The 20563-nt window shown below is 40.7% G+C and overlaps 1 protein-coding gene across 1 annotated transcript in view; it reads left to right on the top strand.

Annotated features, from left to right (window-relative positions):
• COL6A5 (collagen type VI alpha 5 chain) overlaps positions 1 to 1734 on the top strand; it is an 83535-nt gene extending 81801 nt beyond the window's left edge. The window contains exon 40 of the mRNA XM_029940830.1: positions 1706 to 1734. Within this exon, the coding sequence (XP_029796690.1) occupies positions 1706 to 1734 (29 nt within the window). The remainder of the gene's footprint in view (positions 1 to 1705) is intronic.
• The last annotated feature ends 18829 nt before the right edge of the window (positions 1735 to 20563 follow it).

Here is a 20563-nt window from a genome sequence, read left to right as displayed (position 1 = left end):
GAGGTAGAGAGGAAAGGTACACTTATGCAGAAAAAAATATATTTGAAGAAATAATGGACAAAAAAATTCTCCAATTTTTAAAAGATATAACTTTACAGACTTAAAAACCCCATTCAAGACACATCATTAACTGCTGAAAACAAAAGATAAGGAAAATCTTGAAGCAGTTAGAGAAAATCTACATGTTACAAAAAAAAAGGGGGAACACTTCAAATGATCATAGATTTCTCATCAGAAACCATGAAGGCCAAAAGACAGTGAAACATCTTTTTCTTTAATGTACTGAAACCAAAGTCTCTGAACACAGAATTTTTTGTCCACTGAATATAGTCCTTCAGATATTCTCAGATAAAGGAAAAGCAGGAGGATTTGTTGCTAGCAGACATGGGCTGAAGGAGAGCAGGGAGTTGGGGGTGAGGCCAAATGATTGGGACCAGAAGGCTGAGAGAACATGCTGAGGAGGAGACCCAGGAGATCAATGGGGTGGGGGTGGGGGCGGGATTTGAAAGGGAGGCTGGTCAAGTAAGAGAAAGTGGCAGGTACCAGCTGCAGCCATACTGTTTGTAAGATAATTTCATATACATGGTCCCACTGAGTTCCCTCCAAAACCCTGTGCAAGAGACAGGAATTAATACCCCTCATATTTGGATGGAGAAACTGCAGCTCAAAGAGGGTTAGTGACTTCCTGGGACTTGACCCTGGTCTGGCGGCTCCTGATTCAGTGTGTTTTCCCAACACTGGAGGAAGCAATCAGATCTGAGATAGAGTGAGAGGATGTCTTAGCTCAGGCTGCCATAACAAACACCATAGACTAGGGGGCTTAAACAATTATTTTCTCATGGTTCTAGAGGCTGGGAAGTCCAAGATCAATTTGATTCCTGATGAGAGCTCTCTTTCTGACTTGCAGACAGCCACCATTTCTTGCTCTGTTTTTGCCTGGTGGGGAGACAGTCTTGGTATCCCTTCCTCTTGGGCTATTTTTATCAGATCACATCTTCATCCTTATAACTACATTTATCTCCTTAAGGCCCTGTCCCCAGACTGGTCAGGTAAGGGGTAGGCCTTCATCAAATGACTTTGGAGGGACACAGTTCAGTCCACAGCAGGGGATGTAATTAACAGTGTAATCATAGGAAAGAAGTCTATGAATCAGCATTGCCTGTTTGTGCATTATAATGACCAAGGTATTTGTTGACAATTCCATAGTCCAGCCCATACTTTGCATCACTTAAATCACCTTCTCTGGGAGTGAGACACAGGCATCCATTTTTTTGAAGCTCCAGAGGCAATTCCAGTGTGTGTACCAGTTTGAAAAACACTGATAAATCTCATTTGATTCAGTCCTGTTAGATATCTTGAGGTGAGATTCCTTTTCAGGGTAAGGTTGGTGGACTCAAAGGATTATCAAGTGAACATTACTGGTACTTTCTTGTTTATTATTCTTCATAATGTCCTCCAGAAGTCTTCTCCATTTTTCTACTTAATTATATATCCTGCATCTGGAAGTTGATGATGTCTTTACTCATTTCCCTCAGAGAGTTCTAGGCAATAGTCTGATGCAACATTTGGCCAGCTCTGGTCCAAGAAGTCAGTCTGAGTCTCTTCAGGCAGTGTCAGTTTGGCTTCTTTCTTGGATTATGGAAGATTAGAATTTGAAACTTAAATGACTTCAGAAATCACTGAGTTTTCCTGTATCTTTTTACAGATAAGGAAGTGGAAGCCACAGATATCTAAAAGTGTCTTTACCAAAGAACATTCACAGTACCTAGTCCATACCATTTTGTTGCAAAGATTAATACTCTACAATTAGGTTTATAGAGCTCAAGTTCACCTGAAAGTTAGTCCATGAAAGAAAGATAATAAAATCTTTATCTGGGTTGTTGAAAGGTTGAAGATGATACATTTGAAGGTCGGAATACGCCCTGTGCTTGACACATAATCAGCTAGCATTAGCCCTGCATGAATGACCTAAGTCTGGCAATATACTGGGCAATTATAAATAAAAACCCACTGTGAAGAGTCATCACCCTTTAGATGCTTATTCATGTGCTGCTTATCTTTGTTTCCCAAAGACAGTGAGCTTTTCTTCTCATGTGCCCATTTTTTTCTGCTGTTTTGATTTTATCCATCTACTTAGTGCACAGATTCCTTTTTGCTCATTATAGTATACATTTGCAAGATTTTATTTTATTTTTAATTAATTTATTGCTTAATTTACATCCAAGTTAGTTAGCATATGGTGCAATGATTTCAGGAATAGATTCCTTGATGTCCCTTACCCATTTAGACCATCCCCTCCTCCCAAAAACCCTCCAACAACTCTGTTTATTCTCTATATTTAAGAGTCATTTATGTTTTGTCCCCCTCCCTGTTTTTATATTATTTTTGCTTCCCTTCCCTTATGTTCATCTGTTTTGTATCTTAAACTCCTCATATGAGTGAAGTATTATATTTGTCTTTCTCTGACTTATTTCACTTAGCATAATACCCTCTAGTTCCATCCATGTAGTTTCAAATGGCAAGATTTCATTCTTTTTGATTGCCAAATAATACTCCATTGTGCATATATACACCATATCTTCTTTATCCATTCATCCATTGATGGATATTTGGACTCTTCCCATACTTTGGCAATTGTCAATAGTGCTGCTATAAACATTGGTGTGCATATGCCCCTTTGAAACAGCACACCTGTATCCCTTGGATAAATACCTAGTAGTGCAATTGCTGGGTCATAGGGCAGTCATTTGCAAGATTTTAATGCAGATTCTTAAAAAAGTATAACTGTATTCCTTTTCCCATTATGCCATTTTAGGACTTGTTTCTTAGTCTTTAATTTTCTAATATCAAGTGCAGTGTTTCTCAAAGTGTGGTCCCTGGACCAGCAATGTGAGCATCATCTAGGACCTCACTGGGATGCAGATACTTGAATTCCACCATGGGCCTGCTGAACCAGAAACTCTGGAGTTGGGGCCCTCCAGATGATTCTAATGCAGGCTAGAGTTTGAGAGCCATTGACAGATACTGAGCCTAAATTATTCTTCTTTAATGGGAGTCCTCTCACTAGACATTAGTAGATAATTAGATAAAGATAATTTTCCTGTAAAACGTTGATAAGTAGATATCTTTTTGCAGGACTTCTCAGTGCCTTTAATGGACTCATCTTTATTTGTGATTCTGAGACAGGGGCTACAGTCAAACCACTGTGACCACAAAATCTTATAATAGCATCTTTTTGGGCTGGTATTTTATGGAAACCGCTGTGGGAAATAGTAGTTGAAAGAGTGAATCCAGGGATCACTGGATTGGAACGTGGATTTGACTCCTATTTCTGAAATTACTAGTCATGTGATATTAGGCACATTACTTTTTCTCTCTGAGCTTCCATTTCCCCTTCTGTATAATGGGCGTAATAATAGAGCATACATCATAGGCTAATGTGATCACTAAATGAATGTAAAGAGATTCAAATAGCACTTTGAATGGACTGAAAGCTTAATACATATTAGCTATTATTTAAGATATCAATGATGATGATAATGACAGTGATGATGACAAATGGCATTAGAATTGATGGACATGGTAGGAAAAATGTCAGACTGGGAATGAGGAGATCCAGATGCTAATTTTGGTTCTGTCCCCGACTAGCTTTGTGATCTCAAATAGTCACCAGGTTGCCTTGGCCTTCAGCTTTCTTATTTGTATGATGAGGAGCTTGGTCAAGGCCAGTGTTTTTCATATTGGGGGCTATTGGGGACACACAAAGACTTCCCAGTGCATGGGTTTCTAAAAACTACTCTTAAAGGACTCTGTCTACTGAGAATGTCTCTATCTGAGGAATCATGGAGGGTCTCCTCTCCTGCCTCCCTTTTACAAAGACTCGCCCCCCACCTCACACAAGAAATGGTGTATTTCTCAACCATTCTTTTTAAAGATTTTACTTTTTAGTAATCTCTTTTTAGTCCAATCCAATGTTGGACTCAACTCACAACCGCAAGATCAAGAGTCACATGTTTTTCTGACTGAGCCAGCGAGGGGCCCCTTTCTCAGCCATTCTGAATCTGATTATGTGCTTTGTGCAGATGTAATCCTCCTAGGGAGGCATGGGATTGGGGTGGGTGTCAAACACTGGATCTGTAGGCCTCCTAGAAGCCACATAAGGCTTCAAGTCTTTCCCATCTTGTATGTTTCTGTTAAGGAAAATGTGTGTTGTAGAAATGAGGTATTTGAACTCACGTTTGGGGGGGGCGCCTGGGTGGCTCAGTCAGTTGAGCGTCCGGCTTTGGCTCAGGTCATGATCTCACGGTTCATGGGTTTGAGCCCCACGTCGGGCTCTGTGCTGACAGCTCGGAGCCTGGAGCCTGCTTCAGATTCTGTGTCTCCCCCTCTCTCTGACCTTCCCCTGCTCATGCTGTCTCTCTCTCTCTCTCTCTCAAAAATAAATAAAAACTTAAAAAAAGAAATCTTAAAAAAAATTTTTTTTGAACTCATGTTTGGATGTTTGAAATTCAGGTATACTCTAGATTGAGGATAGTAGGAGTGATGACAAGTTTCATTTAGTAATATGTTCCCTTCTATTTCCCAACTCTTGGCATAAGGTGCATCTCTTCTTTTTTTTTCCTAATTTTTAAAAGGTTTATTTACTTTTAATGTTCATTTATTTTTGAGAGAGAGAGAGAGAGACATGGAGCATGAGCAAGGGAGTGGAAGAGAGAAAAGGAGACACAGAATCTGAAGCAAGTTCCAGGCTCCAAGCTGTCAGCACAGAGCCCAACGCGGGCTCAAACTCACAAACTGTGATATCATGACCTGAGCTGAAGTCGGAAGCTTAACTGACTGAGCCACCCAGGCGCCCCCAAAAATACATCTCTTCTATATGAGAAATCTGTTAGAACAAAGCAAAGAGTCTATGGTTGAAATATCAATGGAGAGCAAGCATTGTTTCATTAGCCCCCCCCCCAAAAAAAATCATAGCCTTAATCATTTATCTATGAATGGAATCATAAATAAGACGTCACTGCATGACAAGGTGTTGATTGGTTTTACCATAAGGATCACTTCTACGAATTAGGGTATCTGGGGATATGTCCCAAAAAGTGAAGGAGCTTCAAAATTCTGAAGAAAAAATATATAAAACAGATTACAATAAATATTAACTTATCAAAAAATATAGTAATAGCATACATGTCAAGTGTGCTTAATTTAGCAATATTAGAATTTCCAGCTGTATTTTAGTTTCTTAAGTTAAACACCATACCCATAATTGAAAGATTAACTGGTATTATTAAAAGCCATTTGATCCCTGTACCTGTGTCACAATCTCCTGTACCTCCCCCTTCCCAAACCCATAAAGGCCCTGCCCCACCATGTTCGGGGCTGTCAGCATGGATCCACCATGCCGGTAAAGTCTGTGAGCCCGAGTTTAGGCCCGGCCAGCCTAAGTCCGTAATAATAAAGCCCTTTGCTTTTGCATGCAAAAATAAATAAATAAATAAATAAATAAATAAATAAATAAATAAATAAATAAATAAAAATAAAAGCCATTTGATACATTTGGTGAAGTGTTTTGGGATACATTTTCCAGAAGCGAGAAAATGCCATTTAGTGACTGGGTAGCAGATTCTTTTGTAAAACCTTTTGAAAGATTATGGGGTCATTTTGGACACATAACTCAGAAAGAATTCAAAGAACTATTTGCTATTGCTCTAATAAAACTCCTTCAAAAACCCATCTCTTTATGTAAACTATTTATCAGTACTTAAATCTATAATAATAAATATTAATAGAATTAATATTAAACTTTGCCTCACTCTAACAATAAATTGTAATAGTAAGTAAAAATAATAGGGAAAAACTATGCCTCTCAATAAGAAATGCATTTCCAATAAAGTTTTTACTTTTTTCTGATAGAATTACCAAAATTTAAATATATATCCTGTTTTGATAAATTGTAATGGTAATCCATCAGAAAAAAATGTTAACACATAGAAGCTTATGATCATATAAAATGAAAAATGTGCATTTAAATATACTTTTTGCTGCAGAGGATCATGATTAGGTAAACAATAAAAGGTTTTAAAGCATATTAATATATTACAGTTAAATGAAATTCTATGGGGGAAGTACAGTGGAAATACACATTTAAGGAGAAAAGTAAATACTACAAAATATCTGACTTTTAACTGTGAACATGGTTACATATATTTTAAGTGGACAATGGTGCTCAAATCACTGTGATATTTAGATTCTCTTGGGTAAGTTAAAGGAAAAATGTGACAGTTTTATTTTTAAATATCAGTTTTTACGGTATGTCACAAATTACACATTTTTTTCTTAAATGCATAATAAAAAATAATTAGATGTTAACTTTAAAATATGCAAGGCAAGAGTACATGATTGTTTTCCTTTGAGATGGGTGTGTGAGCAAGCGTCGGGAAGAAAGTAGGTGGGATCATCTCTCATATCCTGCCTTGGGTCAGGTTCCCGGGAGCTGACCCTGAAGTGAGGATTTGTGCGCATGTGATTTATTGAGCCGGCACTCACTGACAGGAGAAGCGGAAAGAGAATGCAGGAAGCAAGACAGGGAAAGCGTGGAAGACAAACAAGGTGTCATCTTGGGCAAAGTACCACAGAACACTTGGTCTTTGCAGACACTTCTGCATGTTGAGTTAATGCTGCAGAGTCATCCCGACCTGAGACCAAGAAGTTGGGCTTTCTTACTCCCTCCTAGATGGTTGACTGGCCACGGGTTGTCTTGGGAAGGGCTTTAAACTCCGAGGCACTCATGCTGCATGTGATTAAAGCCATTCCAGCAGCTGGACAGCAGCCCTCCTAAGAATAGTTGGTGCTGATGCTGGAAGCAAAGGCTCACATGGGGGTGGTCAGGAAGGACGGGAAAGAGGGATGGGAGGGGAAGGAATGTTGTCCTCGAAATTAGCGCTAAAAAAGAAGATCTGAAGGATTCTGGGCAGAGTCCTAGCTCTGCACATTCCTTCTCGCCCTGAATCCATGATACCAGTCACTGAATGTGCTGAGTGTGGAATTTCAGATGATGAATGTACCAGCATTTTCCTAGGAAGAAGCATCTCTATAGTTCTACTTACATGTTGTATCTATGTCACATGTTGCTCATTTGTATCTATTATCACATCACCCTTTTATTTTGACTACCGAACATGGCAAAAACAATGTGTGCTCATTTCATATGTGGCAAAAGAGGAGTCTAGAAGGAACATTTTAAACAAATCCAGTGACATCAAGAGCAAATTCATATTTTTATGTTTTGCAGATGGTGAGGCCCCAAGATGATCATAGCAGGAAAGGAAGATAGCTCCATTGGCAATGTGTGATTCCACGTGGTTCTAACCAGAAAGTGTAAATCATCTGCTACAAGTAGAGTGGTGACCGGCAGGAATTTTTCATGAAACCAATCGGCTAGCAATGTGCTCGAGTTGTTCTGTTTCAAATCTGAGAGGGAGACTTTTCTGAGTAAAGACATCAGTGAGCAGAACTGAGAAACTAGCAATGACTTCATTTCTTCCAAGAATTGGGAACTGACTGACTAGGAAGAGTTAACTGAGTTTTTTCCTTGACAGCTCTATATGGATCAGGCAGAGCTTCTGATGCTATATCTGCTTGAAGATTTTCATCTTCATCACGTCTGCATCTTGAATTGAACTGTGGAGTAGAAAGCAGAGTTGGAATTTGCTAGCAATATCTTCTGTCTCTTCATAGAACTAGAAATTGACATTCATGCCTCCAATTCTATGCAACTCGCATGACCTGAGCCCCATGGAAAACCCACCTGGCAGGCCACTAGCTCCGTAGTCAACGCTTGCTCTTTACCAGAACATTTAGAAAAGAATGGAATTCATGAGAAAGAAAAAAGTGAGATGAGTCTAATTTCATGAGTACTGTTTTGGGCTGTGATCATTTGTTTTACATTTTAGCATGCTTTGCTTTGTATGTACTTGATTTTTGCTGGGAAAAAAATTAGGAAAAGCGCGAATATTCTATATGATCAGAGCTGTTCTTGGGAATTATGGTGGAGCAAGAGACAATTCTAAAATAAAAGCAAGTCTGACCTGGAAGCTTGTTTTGTTCATTTTTATTTACCTGTAGGCCAACTCAGACCCAGTACAGGATTAGACATATTTGGAATACATATACCTATATATAAAATGTAAATAAGCTAATAGTGAATTCATTTTTAAATCTTTGAATTTGGTCAAACAACTAGAAATTGCCAAGAGAGTATATTTTGTATATTTTAAAAGTGACTATGTTAATAGGGTAATATCATTGGCAATTTTGTACTTTTCCCACATAATTTTCCTTAACAGTACTCTAATTGAATAATTATCAAATAATCCAACCAATTCGAGGCTGCCAAAAATATTAAAGTAGCCACACATTGCCCCCTGGGAAGTTCTAAAGCAAACTCTACTCATCAATAAATTAAATTTCTGCTTCTCCCTACGAATTCTGTTACGTGCATCCGTCTATAAATGCATGCGTGAGGAATACATCAGAGCCCTAAATCTGAAAGTAACATGGGTTCTCACAAATGTGAAGCCAGAAGAACTCATACTCTGCTGATGGAAGAGAAGATGGGTCCACCTTTGAACAGCATGTTATCTAGGCAGGTTGACGATGCACATACACTGTGACCCATATGCCTGTAGAACCTCTCACACACGTACACAACAGACCAAATGAAGGCACTGGTTCACCACAGCACTGTGTGTTTCCGTGAAGACCCGAAGCCAACTGAAATGTCCTACATGTGGCATATCGATACACGACAGCTGCATTTGTAAATGGTGGACAGATAACAAAGGAACAAAAAGAAGTTGCAGAAGGACACATTCTGACATCATTTATACCACATCTTAAAACCCGAGAAGCAACATTACCTACTGTGTATGAATGCCCACAACTGTGGTAAGAGAATATAGGACATCAGCTACGTAACACCAGATTTTAGTTATCTTTCAGTGAGAGGGGTAAAGCAGAGGTCTAATTGTCATTATGTTTTATTTCTTACAATAGGTATTGAAAAACTGGGTATTCTTAGTATTACTTTTAGGTGTTTTTGAATGCCTGATATATTTCCATAACTTAAAAAGAGTAAACCCAATCATAAAAATAAATGTAAAATTCAAATAAGTCCTTATGCTACATCCAGAACTCTGCTAAGAATGGTGAGGAATTTAGGGGCGCCTGGGTGGCTCAGTCAAACACCTGACTCTTGATTATAGCCCAGGTCATGATCTCATGGTTCGTGGGTTTGAACCCCACGTCTGGCTCTGCACTTACAGCATGGAGCCTGCTTGGGATCCTCTCTCTCCCTCTCTCTGCCCCTCCCCTGCCTGTGCTTTCTCTCAAAATTAATAAGCTAAAAAATAAAAAAGGCATTGTGAGGAATATAAAATTCTGTATAACCGTCCTTGCCCTTGATGAGTTTGCATTAAGTCAAGGTCACTCTAGCTGGGTAACCTACAACAATAGTTCTCTTTGAACACCAAGCACCAGGACCAGGGACACTTGTCCCCATTGCTGGTACACCACATAAATTTGATCAGTGTATAAAATTAGTTTATGTGACCACTGAGCATACATTTACTTGTCATGTGAATTTTGTGTCTGAGTGGTCGCTTGAGGCTGAACGCCACAATTTGATTCAGGTAAGATGTGAGAGGGGTAACATAAAGTGACACTGTTTCACTGGAGGAACAATTGCACTGTGGATATAAGGAGCTTTTTAGTAAATGTATCATGTAGTTTGGACATTCCAGCCCCACATATAGTACTTGAACATGTGTTGTGAGGACGAAGAGGGAGAGACTGATCACAGGATGATACAAAGTACTGCACGTGAATTCAGAGTAAGCTGGTAAGTGGAGCCAGTAATTGCTTTGGAAATCAAAGAAGGAAGAAAATGACTTGGGATTTCAGTGGTGGAAGAACACTTCGAGGAATGAAGGGGATTCACCCCAGGTCTGTACTTACAGACAGGCCATGAAGCCTTCCTTCTACTTCCTTTAAGCCAGCAGTACAAAGTCCTTCCATGCTTTAAAAGACCCTGAAAAATCTGAGCTTTGCTCATCTTTGCAGCTTAATCTCTTCCCACTGCAAGGAACCTCTTTCCCTCAGTGCCTCTTATCCAGTGTCTCTGGGCTGGCTCTCACCTGCTTAAGAGCGCCTTCTATAAACTTCCCAAAGCTGGGCAAGGTGATCCCCCCCCATCACTCTGTGTAGTCTCCTGGTACTGGGTCTCTTGCTCTAGGTCCTCACCAAGAGAGTTCTAACAGTTATAAGTGTCTAATTCACTTACCTATGTCCCCAAGAGGCACCCAAGTGAGCACCTCTACTGTACCCCAAACACTCAGGATGGTGACTGGCCCTTAAAAGGTACCCAATAAGGGTTTGATGAATGAATAAACATATTCACCTTGAAAGATAAATATGGCTTGTTTTGATGGATAGGAAGGAAAATGGCATGAACAGTGAGAAGGGGAGAACAGCCAGCAAGACCTGTGTGTGTGTGTTTGTGCCCTGACGTGAATGGGGAGAGGGGCAGTGTGTGAGCAGAGCTGAGAGGGGGGCAGTGCGACTGGACTGGAAGTCTTGGATTTAGTGGAAGCCGAGGCCACAGCAGGTGTGGTGGGTGCTAAAAACCCTTTCCTTAAAAGCCTTAACAAAACCCAGCAAACTTAAAAAAAATCTTGAACCATTCCACAACAGCCAGTCTATTTGCATATGGAGTGATATGGAAACAAAATGGCATGGCCCCCACCCCCCATAAGGAGCCACGGAACAGGCAGAAAGCACATACTTTGCTAGCGGTTCTGTTCAGAGAGGACCCAGAGCCGAGCACCGCAGCCTTACATGACATGGACAACACATTGCAGAACAGCTGGTCAGAATTACGGATGACTCAGAATCCTGTGGTATCTCTGGAAAACTTCATTTGACATCTTAAATCTGACTCCTAGGTCTTTCATCCAATTGTGAGCCGCAGGGCTGAGGATTTGAATAACCGTAGTTGAAAATGTGTGCAGCTCTTACTGGACTCCATAAATTGAAACATCTTTCCACCTCTGACCCAAACTCTGGAATTTTCTTTGGACTAAACCTTTTCTCTAGCCCTTCATTGTCCACCTTGACGACCCTAGAGGATCCCATTTTGTAGCACATTTGGAATGTGAAGTAGGTGACCCTCAGTAACTGGTTTTCTTTGTGCAGGGAATGGATGAATGAATAAGCCGTACTTATCTTGCTGATCCTGGCTAGTATCCCATTGGCCTTCCTCACTTCTTCTTCCCAGCTTCTACTTTCCAAACTGCATTTGGATTGTGTGCTGAGAAAAATTCCTGTAACAGCTAGCAGCTCTTCTCCCCACAAATGCCGCTGATAAAGAAGTTCTCGCCTCCTGGGATGCGGACAACATCTGTGTGGGACCTGGCTCACAAGACGTCCGTTTGCAGTCTGTTAAAAGAGCACGCACAATTCCAGGACGCTGGAGGTGTTATAGGAACCGACTAGTAAATGGACTAGTAAGCAGCGCACATCATCTTTTATCCTCTTCGTTACTAGCACTTGTACAAAGTAAAAATGTTCTTCTTCTAATATTGTGTAAATTGAGCTACACGTGTCCTGTGTTTCAGGATTTTGGAGGGGGCGGCCACAGCCTAACTACTCAAGGTGTAGCTGGGGGGCAGTGAAGCGTAGCATCCATATCACCTGGGGGGTTGTGAGAAATGCAGAACTCCTGGGCTCCACCTGAAGTCAGTTGGATGAGAACCGACAGGCTAACATCGCCAGGTAATTCATACGCACGTTTAAGTGTGGGAAGTGCTGACTTAGGATTCACTTCCTGGAAGTTCTGCCAATGAGCAGATGCGTTTTGTGGACCTTGAGCTCAGCTCGGCGTCACAGATCCCACCTACCAGACAGCATGCCTTATGCCGGAGATGGAGAATATGGAAATAAATAAAAGGTGACACATGTCTTGAGTGCAAGGTCCTCTCGCTGGGAAAACTGACCCAGAAAGAGATCATTTCAGTTTCATGTACTCGTGTGAAGGTGAAGGTATGCAGAGAGCACTGTGAGAATATGGAGGACTCCTTACCCCAGACTGCGAACCCAGAGGTTTCTTCAAGAAGAGGTCCTTTGATCTGAATGAAAATGGTTGGATACAACTTAGCCAAGCAACAATCAGTAAGTAATCCCTCAAAAAGCAATTATATTTCCCAGCTCTTTGTTCTAAAATAGATTTTTGTTTAAACCGTAAACCCTATTGTGTTCATGGGGAAGGAGATTGCATGGATTTGGTATCGCTAACTTGAAGCTAGGAGATGGGCTAACTTGAAGCTAGGAGATGGACGTAAAGAGGGTGGTACCGGCCAGTCATAGAGGACCTTGTGCACCATGTTGGAGGTTTAGATTCTACTCTGGAGGCACTAGAGAAGGAGTGTAGTTAGACTTTACCATGGCTGGCACTGGCTGTCGATGGAAGAGAGGATGGAAAGGAAGTTGAACTAAACACAGGCTCATCAGTTAGTTTTGTAGGCAAGAATGGACCGTGGTGCTCTGGCTGGAGATGCGTGGACATAAGTGGGAAATATCGAAAGGGTGAATGACTGGGACATGAAAATCCATTCACTGAAGCAGAGGACCAGGGAGAGAACTGGATAGCTAGGCTATGCAGTATGCCTAAGTATGCGTATGCATAAGAATCCCCTGGAGGACCCCACTCCCAAAGTTTCTCTTTCAGCAGCTCTGGGGTGAGGCCTGAGAATGTGCATTTCTAACACGTTCTTAACTGGCATTGACAGTGCGCATTTTGGGGCCATGATTCCAGAACCACCGCTCTGATGTAGTTCAGTGAGCCTCACTTTTGACTGCTCATTGGGAGGACTTGAGGAATTTTTAAACTACTGACGCCTGACCCTCCCAACATGGATCCTGATTAAATTGGTATGAGGTACAGCCTAAACCCTGGGCGTTTTTGAAGCTCCAGGTGATTCTATTGTGCTGCTGAGCACCAGCTGAATACCACTTAACTATATTAGCAACACAGGTAAAGGAGCCATTTTGGTGTTTCTTACGTTTATGAAAACTTAGCACAATATTCCTATTGTCCCTTGCAAATACTTCATGTAGTGTGGCTTATAAGTAGATAAGTAAACAGTTGATCCATCTGGAAGATCAACATGATAGATGATGATGACCACCTAAGAGGGAAGATAACTGAAAATATCTGGTAGACCTTCGTTCTAAGGGTCTACTAGAAAAAACAAAAAACCCACACGTGTTGAGTCCTTACTGTGTATCAGATGCTCTAAGAGGTGCATCATATACATTATTTCACCTAATTCTGATAACAAAAGGGAAGAGTAAGATATTATCTCCATTTTACAAATGGGGGACCTGAGACTCAGAAAGAGAGGGTTACACAGTCCAAGGAAAAGAAGGATTTGGATCTGGGTCTGCCTGGTTCTTCCAAAAACCATATTCTTTTCACACATTTGTCATGGGAAGAGAAATTGGCTGTAAGATACAGATGGAAAAAAAATAGCCAGAGGTGCTGGAACTCTAGTCCTAACTCTGTCCCTAACTAGTGGTACCACTGTGAGTGAATCCCCATCTCTGGGCCTTGATTTCCTCATCGATACATGGGCAAACAAGCTGGTTCACTGGATTAATCAGATAATACTCAGCACAAAGCCTGGCATATGGAAAGTACTCAAATCATGTGCACTGTTACTGTCTTCCACTTCATCATCATCATTATCCATACAATCTTCCCTAACATTCCTGCAGTTTATAAATTTTGAGATGGAAAATTCGCTACTTTCTCCGCGCACCTGGGTGGCTTAGTCGGTTAAGTGTCAGACTTGGCCTCAGTTCACGATCTTGTGGTTCGTGAGTTCGAGCCCCATGTAGGGCTCTGTGCTAACAGCTCAGAGCCCAGAGCCTGCTTCAAATTCTGTGTCTCCCTCTCTCTGCCCTTCCCCCAGCTTGTGATTTCGCTCTCTCAAAAACAAACATTTAAAACATTAGGAAAAAAATATAACGACGAATTTGCTACTTTCTTTGCTATCAGCAGCAACTTTCTGAAACTAACCAGTGACCTCATCTTGAGAATTGGTCTTTGCTTACAATGAGCCACTCCCTTCCTGTAGCCCCCCTCCCCCACACCCCCTCCTCCTCATCCCCAGGAGGTTCAGCCAGCTGTGGATGCTTGCTGCTCACCCACAGCTGTGACAGAAAGCCGTGGGACGTCTTGGTGACCTCTGCAGGAGGTGTGTGGGGTCTTGCGTGCCAGTCCCCCCCTGCAGTGCCTGCGAGAGTCTCATGCCAGACCTGCAGGGTTTCTGTCCGGCCAACACCTCTACGGTGACAAATGAATCGTATTCCACAGCTTCGATACTAATGATCCAGTTCTGTTATTTGATATCCTGTAAGCTTAAAAATGGGCCAGGATGTAATTTGAAATCATGGAAAAAGTAAGATTTGTTCTGTCACATACACTTACATAATGCTGGGCTTGTGGCTTAACTTATTGGAATCTGTATGTTTCTCGTCTGTGAAATTGGTTTTGTAGGATTTGGCAGGTATAAAGTGCATTGTACAGTGTCTGGCTCACAGCAGCTCCTCAGTAGAGGGGATGCCAGGGAACAGGGTTGTGTAGAAATTTGGAGAGGGCTGATCATGGCTTTATTAGGATTTTTACAATAGATTTGCTGCCACTGTGACCTTCTGTCACCGGTTAAGTAGCAAATTTCTGCAACAGTTTCACTTGAGTGTTTCTGCTGTGTACATGACTAAGGTTCACTTGGACACAGGCTGGGATGTGACCTCGGGCATCTTCAGACTCACAGCTATTTGATAGCAATGGCGGGGCAGAATGGATGGTATTTCATTTTGTGTGAGCCTTCTAGAACTCAGCAGACTGACTCGGCCTAGCACAAACATGGGAACGACTGTCCTCAGAGCTTCTGCCAATGTTTGCAACCTGCCTGGTTGGAAGACTTTCCAACGATCTGAATGCATTTCATGACCTCAGCATCTAGGTCTCTACCAGAAAGCAGCTGGAGCTGATGTCCCAGAAATGTGTGGAGGTTTCTAGACGCATGTTTATCAAAGGAGGGTCCAGAGACCCCTTCCATCAGGCCTCGTTAAAATGCAGAGTCCCAGGCCCCCCTTCCTACCTGGGTAGGATCCCTGGGTGTTAACACAGAACTTGCATTTGAATATACTCTTCAGGTAATTGTTAAACATATTGTATTATACTTTTCTCTTTTAATTTGAGTTGCTATAAAAGTATTACTTGCTCAGATTTTTAAGAAATCAAATAACATTAAAAGGCATACTAAAGACAACAATGACCTCCTCTCCCCGCCCAGATCCATTTCCTAGAGGTTATGATAAAATTTTTTATTGCTTTCTTCCTCTAGTTTTATCTCTTTGTTTCTCAATAACATGCTGATATTGTAGTTCTATGTCCTTTGAATTTTAGACGTCACCTGCTGACTTCCTATTTTAACTGATGAATATTTAGCAATTAACATAATTATCTAGCATCACCTTCTTGAGATAGTCCTTAAGTTTTTACTAAATCAAGAGTTAGGGTTACTATTTATGACTATGTAAAGACTGCTTAATATTGAGCCAAGAAGGGACTATGAATATGTTCTCTTTCTTATTCAACTTGTTTTATCTTGGAATTGCAGATCTATCAAATAACTGTCAATTTTACTTTCCAAATACTCAAATTTATCAAATATTTAGCACTTTCTTTCCTTCACCCTGGAAGACGTCACTCTTAGAGTACCCCATTCTAGGGCTCTAAATTCTGTTTTCCTTGTTACATTTCTTGTTACTTGGTCTATGCCATCCTCTTTCTTAGTTTACTTACTTATTTTGACAAAATATACCCTCCAGTAACTTCCCTAAGAAACAATAATTGGAGATATAATTTTCCAGGCCTTACGTGCCCCCAGAGGTCTCTATTTTGCCTTCTTATTTGGTTGATGGTTTGCACTGGGTTGAGCACTGTCTCCTGAAAGTTCATATCCACCTACTACCTCAGAATGTGACCTTATTTGTATACAGTATCTTCACAGATGTAATTAGTTAAGATGTGGTCATACTGGATTAGAGCAGGCCCTAAATCCAATGACGGGTGTCCTTATAGGAAGGTCATGTGAGAACACAGAGACACCAGAGGACCAAAGTTCACGTGATAACAAAGGCAGAGAGTAGAGTGATGCATCTATAAGCCAAGGAATGTTTGGGATTACTGACCATCACAGAAGCCAAGGGAGTAAAAGGAAACATTCTCTCTCAGAGCCTCTAAAAGGAATCAGCCCTGCTGACACCTTGATTTGGGAGTTCTGGTCTCCAAAACTGAGAGAATGCATTTCTGTTAGTTTAAGCCACCCAGTTGGCAGTACTTTGTCACGACAGCCCTTGGAAACAAGTACATGGTGTATCCAAGTGTAGAATTCTATGTTGAGCATAGAATTGAGTATAAATTTGCCTCCAAATTATGACAGTTCTGCTCCATGGCATTGTAGCTTCCAGTGTTGGCTGGAGAGGCCAAAGGCCACTTGAATTCCCATTTCTTTGTATGTGAAGTGCTCCTCCCATCATAAACTTTTAGATTTCCCTATTCCTGGTGTCCTAAAATTCATAAATACTTATCTGACTGTGTTTCTCTTTTTATGAATTAAGAGGGGCACGTGGAGAACCTTTTCAATCTGGAAAGCCAAGTTCTCCGTTCTGGGGCATTATCTTGTGGTTTTTGTCTTGGAAATTCCTTCTCCTCTACTTGTTGCTAGTTAGAATCTCTTAGATCAACCTTCCCAAATGTCTTAGGCTGCTTCCCATTCTCTACGTGCATTTTGTTTTCCTTTCTTAGCCATTTCCTTGGCTCTGGGTCCTCTATTTTCTCCGTTACTCTGTTTGGGTCTTTCTCATATTAGAAACTTTCCTCAACTGCCCAGTGATGCTTGGTCACCTGCACTTAAAAGTCAGCAGTGAAGAGCTGAGTGGAAACTCGCTGTGAAGGAGGAACTTGTTAACCAGCTCTAGAGAGAGAGAGGAGGAGAAGGAAAGCCCCAGCCACTTTGCCTGAAAGCTTTCAGTCACTCCCTCAGGGGCTTTGTGCTCCTCCACACCTTGTGCTGTATCTGCTACTTTAAGTTTTAAGTTTTTCCAAGGTTCTGAGAGAAGAATCAGATATGTCTTGTATGTCCCTCTCGGACCCACATAGCTTGTGGCTTTCTCTACTCTGCTAAGGAAGTCCCCGCTCTCTTTGAGACAGGGCTCTCTTCAAAAAACAAAGAACAAAAAAACATGTGTGTTAATTCTCTTTGTGGCTGAATGTCCTTTAATTCTCTTTGTCCTTCTTGTTGACATTGAAAGGGTTTCAAGAAGAGACAGATATGTGTCATCCCCCACCATGTGGCACTAGAAGTTTTCCTTATTCGCACAACACACAGCAAATATTTCTATTAGAGCCTTCTGTTTAGTGAGAGAGCTCCAGTTAAACGAGAACACAGACACTGGAATTTCAAAGAGGACTAGACCCCAGTTCTGACACTTACTGCACACTTAATGTGTCTGATACTCCACATCCTTGTCTTTAAAGGCAGATGAAAATATCCACCTGTGACTAACCAATGCCAGTGCACACTGTTCGTGATTTCTGCCTCGGGGGTTATTTCGAGTTGATTTGATCACAAGTAGGAAGAAAGTCACACAGAGCTGAGGCTAATTCCCGCAATCCCTGTATGCTGTCAGCATTTTGCCCAATGCTGTGGAATAGCAGTGGGTGGGGCGTGATCACTGCACTAACTTAACAGAATCATGTGGTCTCAGAAATGGTCTGATGGACAGCCATCATCAAAGATAACTCACAAACTGTCACATCGCAGAAGAAAGGAAGAAGAATGTCAGTGAAAATTGCAAGCTCTCTCTTCCTTTGGTCAGAGTGTGATTTCTCCACAAGAATAGAGCTGTTCAGAAATCTGTCTTTTACAGAGTTTCGAGACACAGCTTATCTTTTTCAAAACTGAATTGTAAAATCCCTCAGGAAGTAGAAAGCATTAACTCAGAGCCAGAGTTCAGAAAGATAGTAACAAATTATTCATGGCTCAAGAAAAGAGTTTTCATAAAATGTGTTGAATAGTTGTATTTGAAATATTAACAAATGTTCTCAAATTCCCAAATGTAGCTTCAGACTGACTGATTTCCTCAAATTTTAAGTACTGCTCAATGAAATATTATTTTTCCAACTGCCTACAAACTCTTACTCCTGAAAAGTCGAATAGTTATACCAGGAACATCTGAAAGTCACATTTAGAAATATTCTCATTATTTCTTGCTGTGAAAGATAACCTTATATTTTCTTTTTGAACTATTTTCTGATTATAAAAATAATGTGTCCATTATAGAAAACTTCAAAAATACAATTTGCAGTACAGTCTGGCATTTGCAGTTAAAGCTTATTTCAATTTTCATCAAATGTGTTAAATTTGTGGGGCGCCTGGGTGGCTCAGTCAGTTAAGTAACCAACTTCAGCTCAGGTCATGATCTCAGGATTCATGGGTTCGAGCCCCGCATCGGGCTCTGTGCTAACAGCTCAGAGCCCAGAGCCTGCTTTGGATTCTGTGTCTTGCTCCCCGTGTCTGCCTTTCCCTTTCCCCCGTTTGCTCACTTTCTCTCTCTCTCTCTCTCTCTCTCTCTCTCTCTCTCAAAAACAAATATTAAAATCAATTTTAAGTAAGTGTTAAATTTAGATTTCATAAAATTCAAAGCTTAAAAAATGGGGACAAAACGTATATTGAGTGGGAGGGATGGATAGGTAGAACACAGCAGATTTTTAGAGCAATGAAAATATTCTGTGTGATACCTTAATGATGGATTCATATGTATGTACTTGTCCAAAGCTATGAAATGTAGATTATCAAGAATGAACCATGATGTAAACTCTAGACATTGGGTGATTATAATGTGTCAATGGAGGTCCACCGATTGTAACAAACGTGCCATTCTATTAGGGGTTGTTTGCAATGAGGGAGACTATCCAACTGCAGAGGCAGGAGGTATATGGGAAATCTCTATACATTCCCTTGAATTTTATTGTGAACCTAAAACTATTTTTTAAATGAAGTCTTAATAAGAAAAAGGTAGATCAAAATATTCAAGTTGCTCCACACTTAAGCGATTTCTAACATTTAAGTTATTTTTACATTAAAGTAATTAAAATTTTATTTTCTCATTCTGACTAGCCATGTTTCAAGTGCTTGACAGCCACATGTAGCTACTGGCTAGTCACTTTATTGGACAGAGCTGGATGGGAAGGTGCATAGATACATAGATATAGGGATAGAAATATGCCACATATGAGAATTTTCCCATATCAGTAAGTATTATTCCAGTACATGACTTTCAGTGATTACAGACTGTATCATTTTTTCTATGGGTATATGTGGCAAAATACACCTATTTAATTATAAGATATTGGACATGTGTTTTTTTTTTACTTTTTTCTATTTTTGCTGTATAAATTTGTACTATAGTTATGATTATTTCCTTGTGATAGATTCCTAGAAACGATATTACTAAGTTCAAGTTGAGCAGTACTAAGTGTATTCATCAGGGTTCTCCAGAGCAACAGAACTAATAGGATATATATGGAAAGAGACATATTTTAAGGAATTGGCTCATGCAAGTGAGGAGGCTGGGAAGGCAAACCTCTGCCGCTTTGCCAGTAGACCGGAGACTCAGGAAGGGCTACTGTTTGAGCCTCAACGCAGTCTTCTGGTAGAAAGCCCTTTCTTCAAGAGAAGTCTTTTTTTTTTTTTTTTAATTTACATCCAAGTTAGTTAGCATATAGTACAACAATGATTTCAGGAATCGATTCCTTAATGCCCCTTATCCATTTAGCCCCTCCCCTTTCCCACAACCCTCCTGTAACCCTCTGTTTGTTCTCCATATTTAAGAGTCTCTTATGTTTTGTCCCTCTCCCTGTTGCCTCCCTTCCCTTATGTTCATCTGTTTTGTATCTTAATGTCCTCATGTGAGTGAAGTCATATGATATTTATCTTTCTCTGACTGACTCATTTCGCTTAGCAGAATACCCTTCTAGTTCCATCCACTTTGTTGCAAATGGCAAGATTTCATTCTTTTTGATTGCTGAGTAATACTCCAATATACATAAAAACCACATCTTCTTTATCCATTCATCCCTTGATGGACATTTGGGCTCTTCCCATACTTTGGCTATTGTCGGTAGCACTGCTATAAACGTTGGGCTGCATGTGCCCCTTCGAAACAGCACACCTGTATCCCTTGGATAAATACCTCGTAGTGTAATTGCTAGGTTGTAGGGTAGTTCTATTTTTAATTTTTTGAGGGACCTCCATCCTGTTTTCCAGAACAGCTGCACCAGTTTGCATTCCCACCAGCCATACAAAAGAGATCCTCTTTCCCCACATTCTTGCCAACAACTGTTGTTGCCGGAGTTGTTAATGTTAGCCATTCTGAC

Source organism: Suricata suricatta, chromosome 5 (assembly GCF_006229205.1).
Source record: "Suricata suricatta isolate VVHF042 chromosome 5, meerkat_22Aug2017_6uvM2_HiC, whole genome shotgun sequence".
NCBI classification, from domain to species: Eukaryota; Metazoa; Chordata; class Mammalia; order Carnivora; family Herpestidae; genus Suricata; species Suricata suricatta.
Note: the sequence above shows the minus strand (reverse complement) of the source record. Positions and strands in the feature narration are given on the sequence as shown.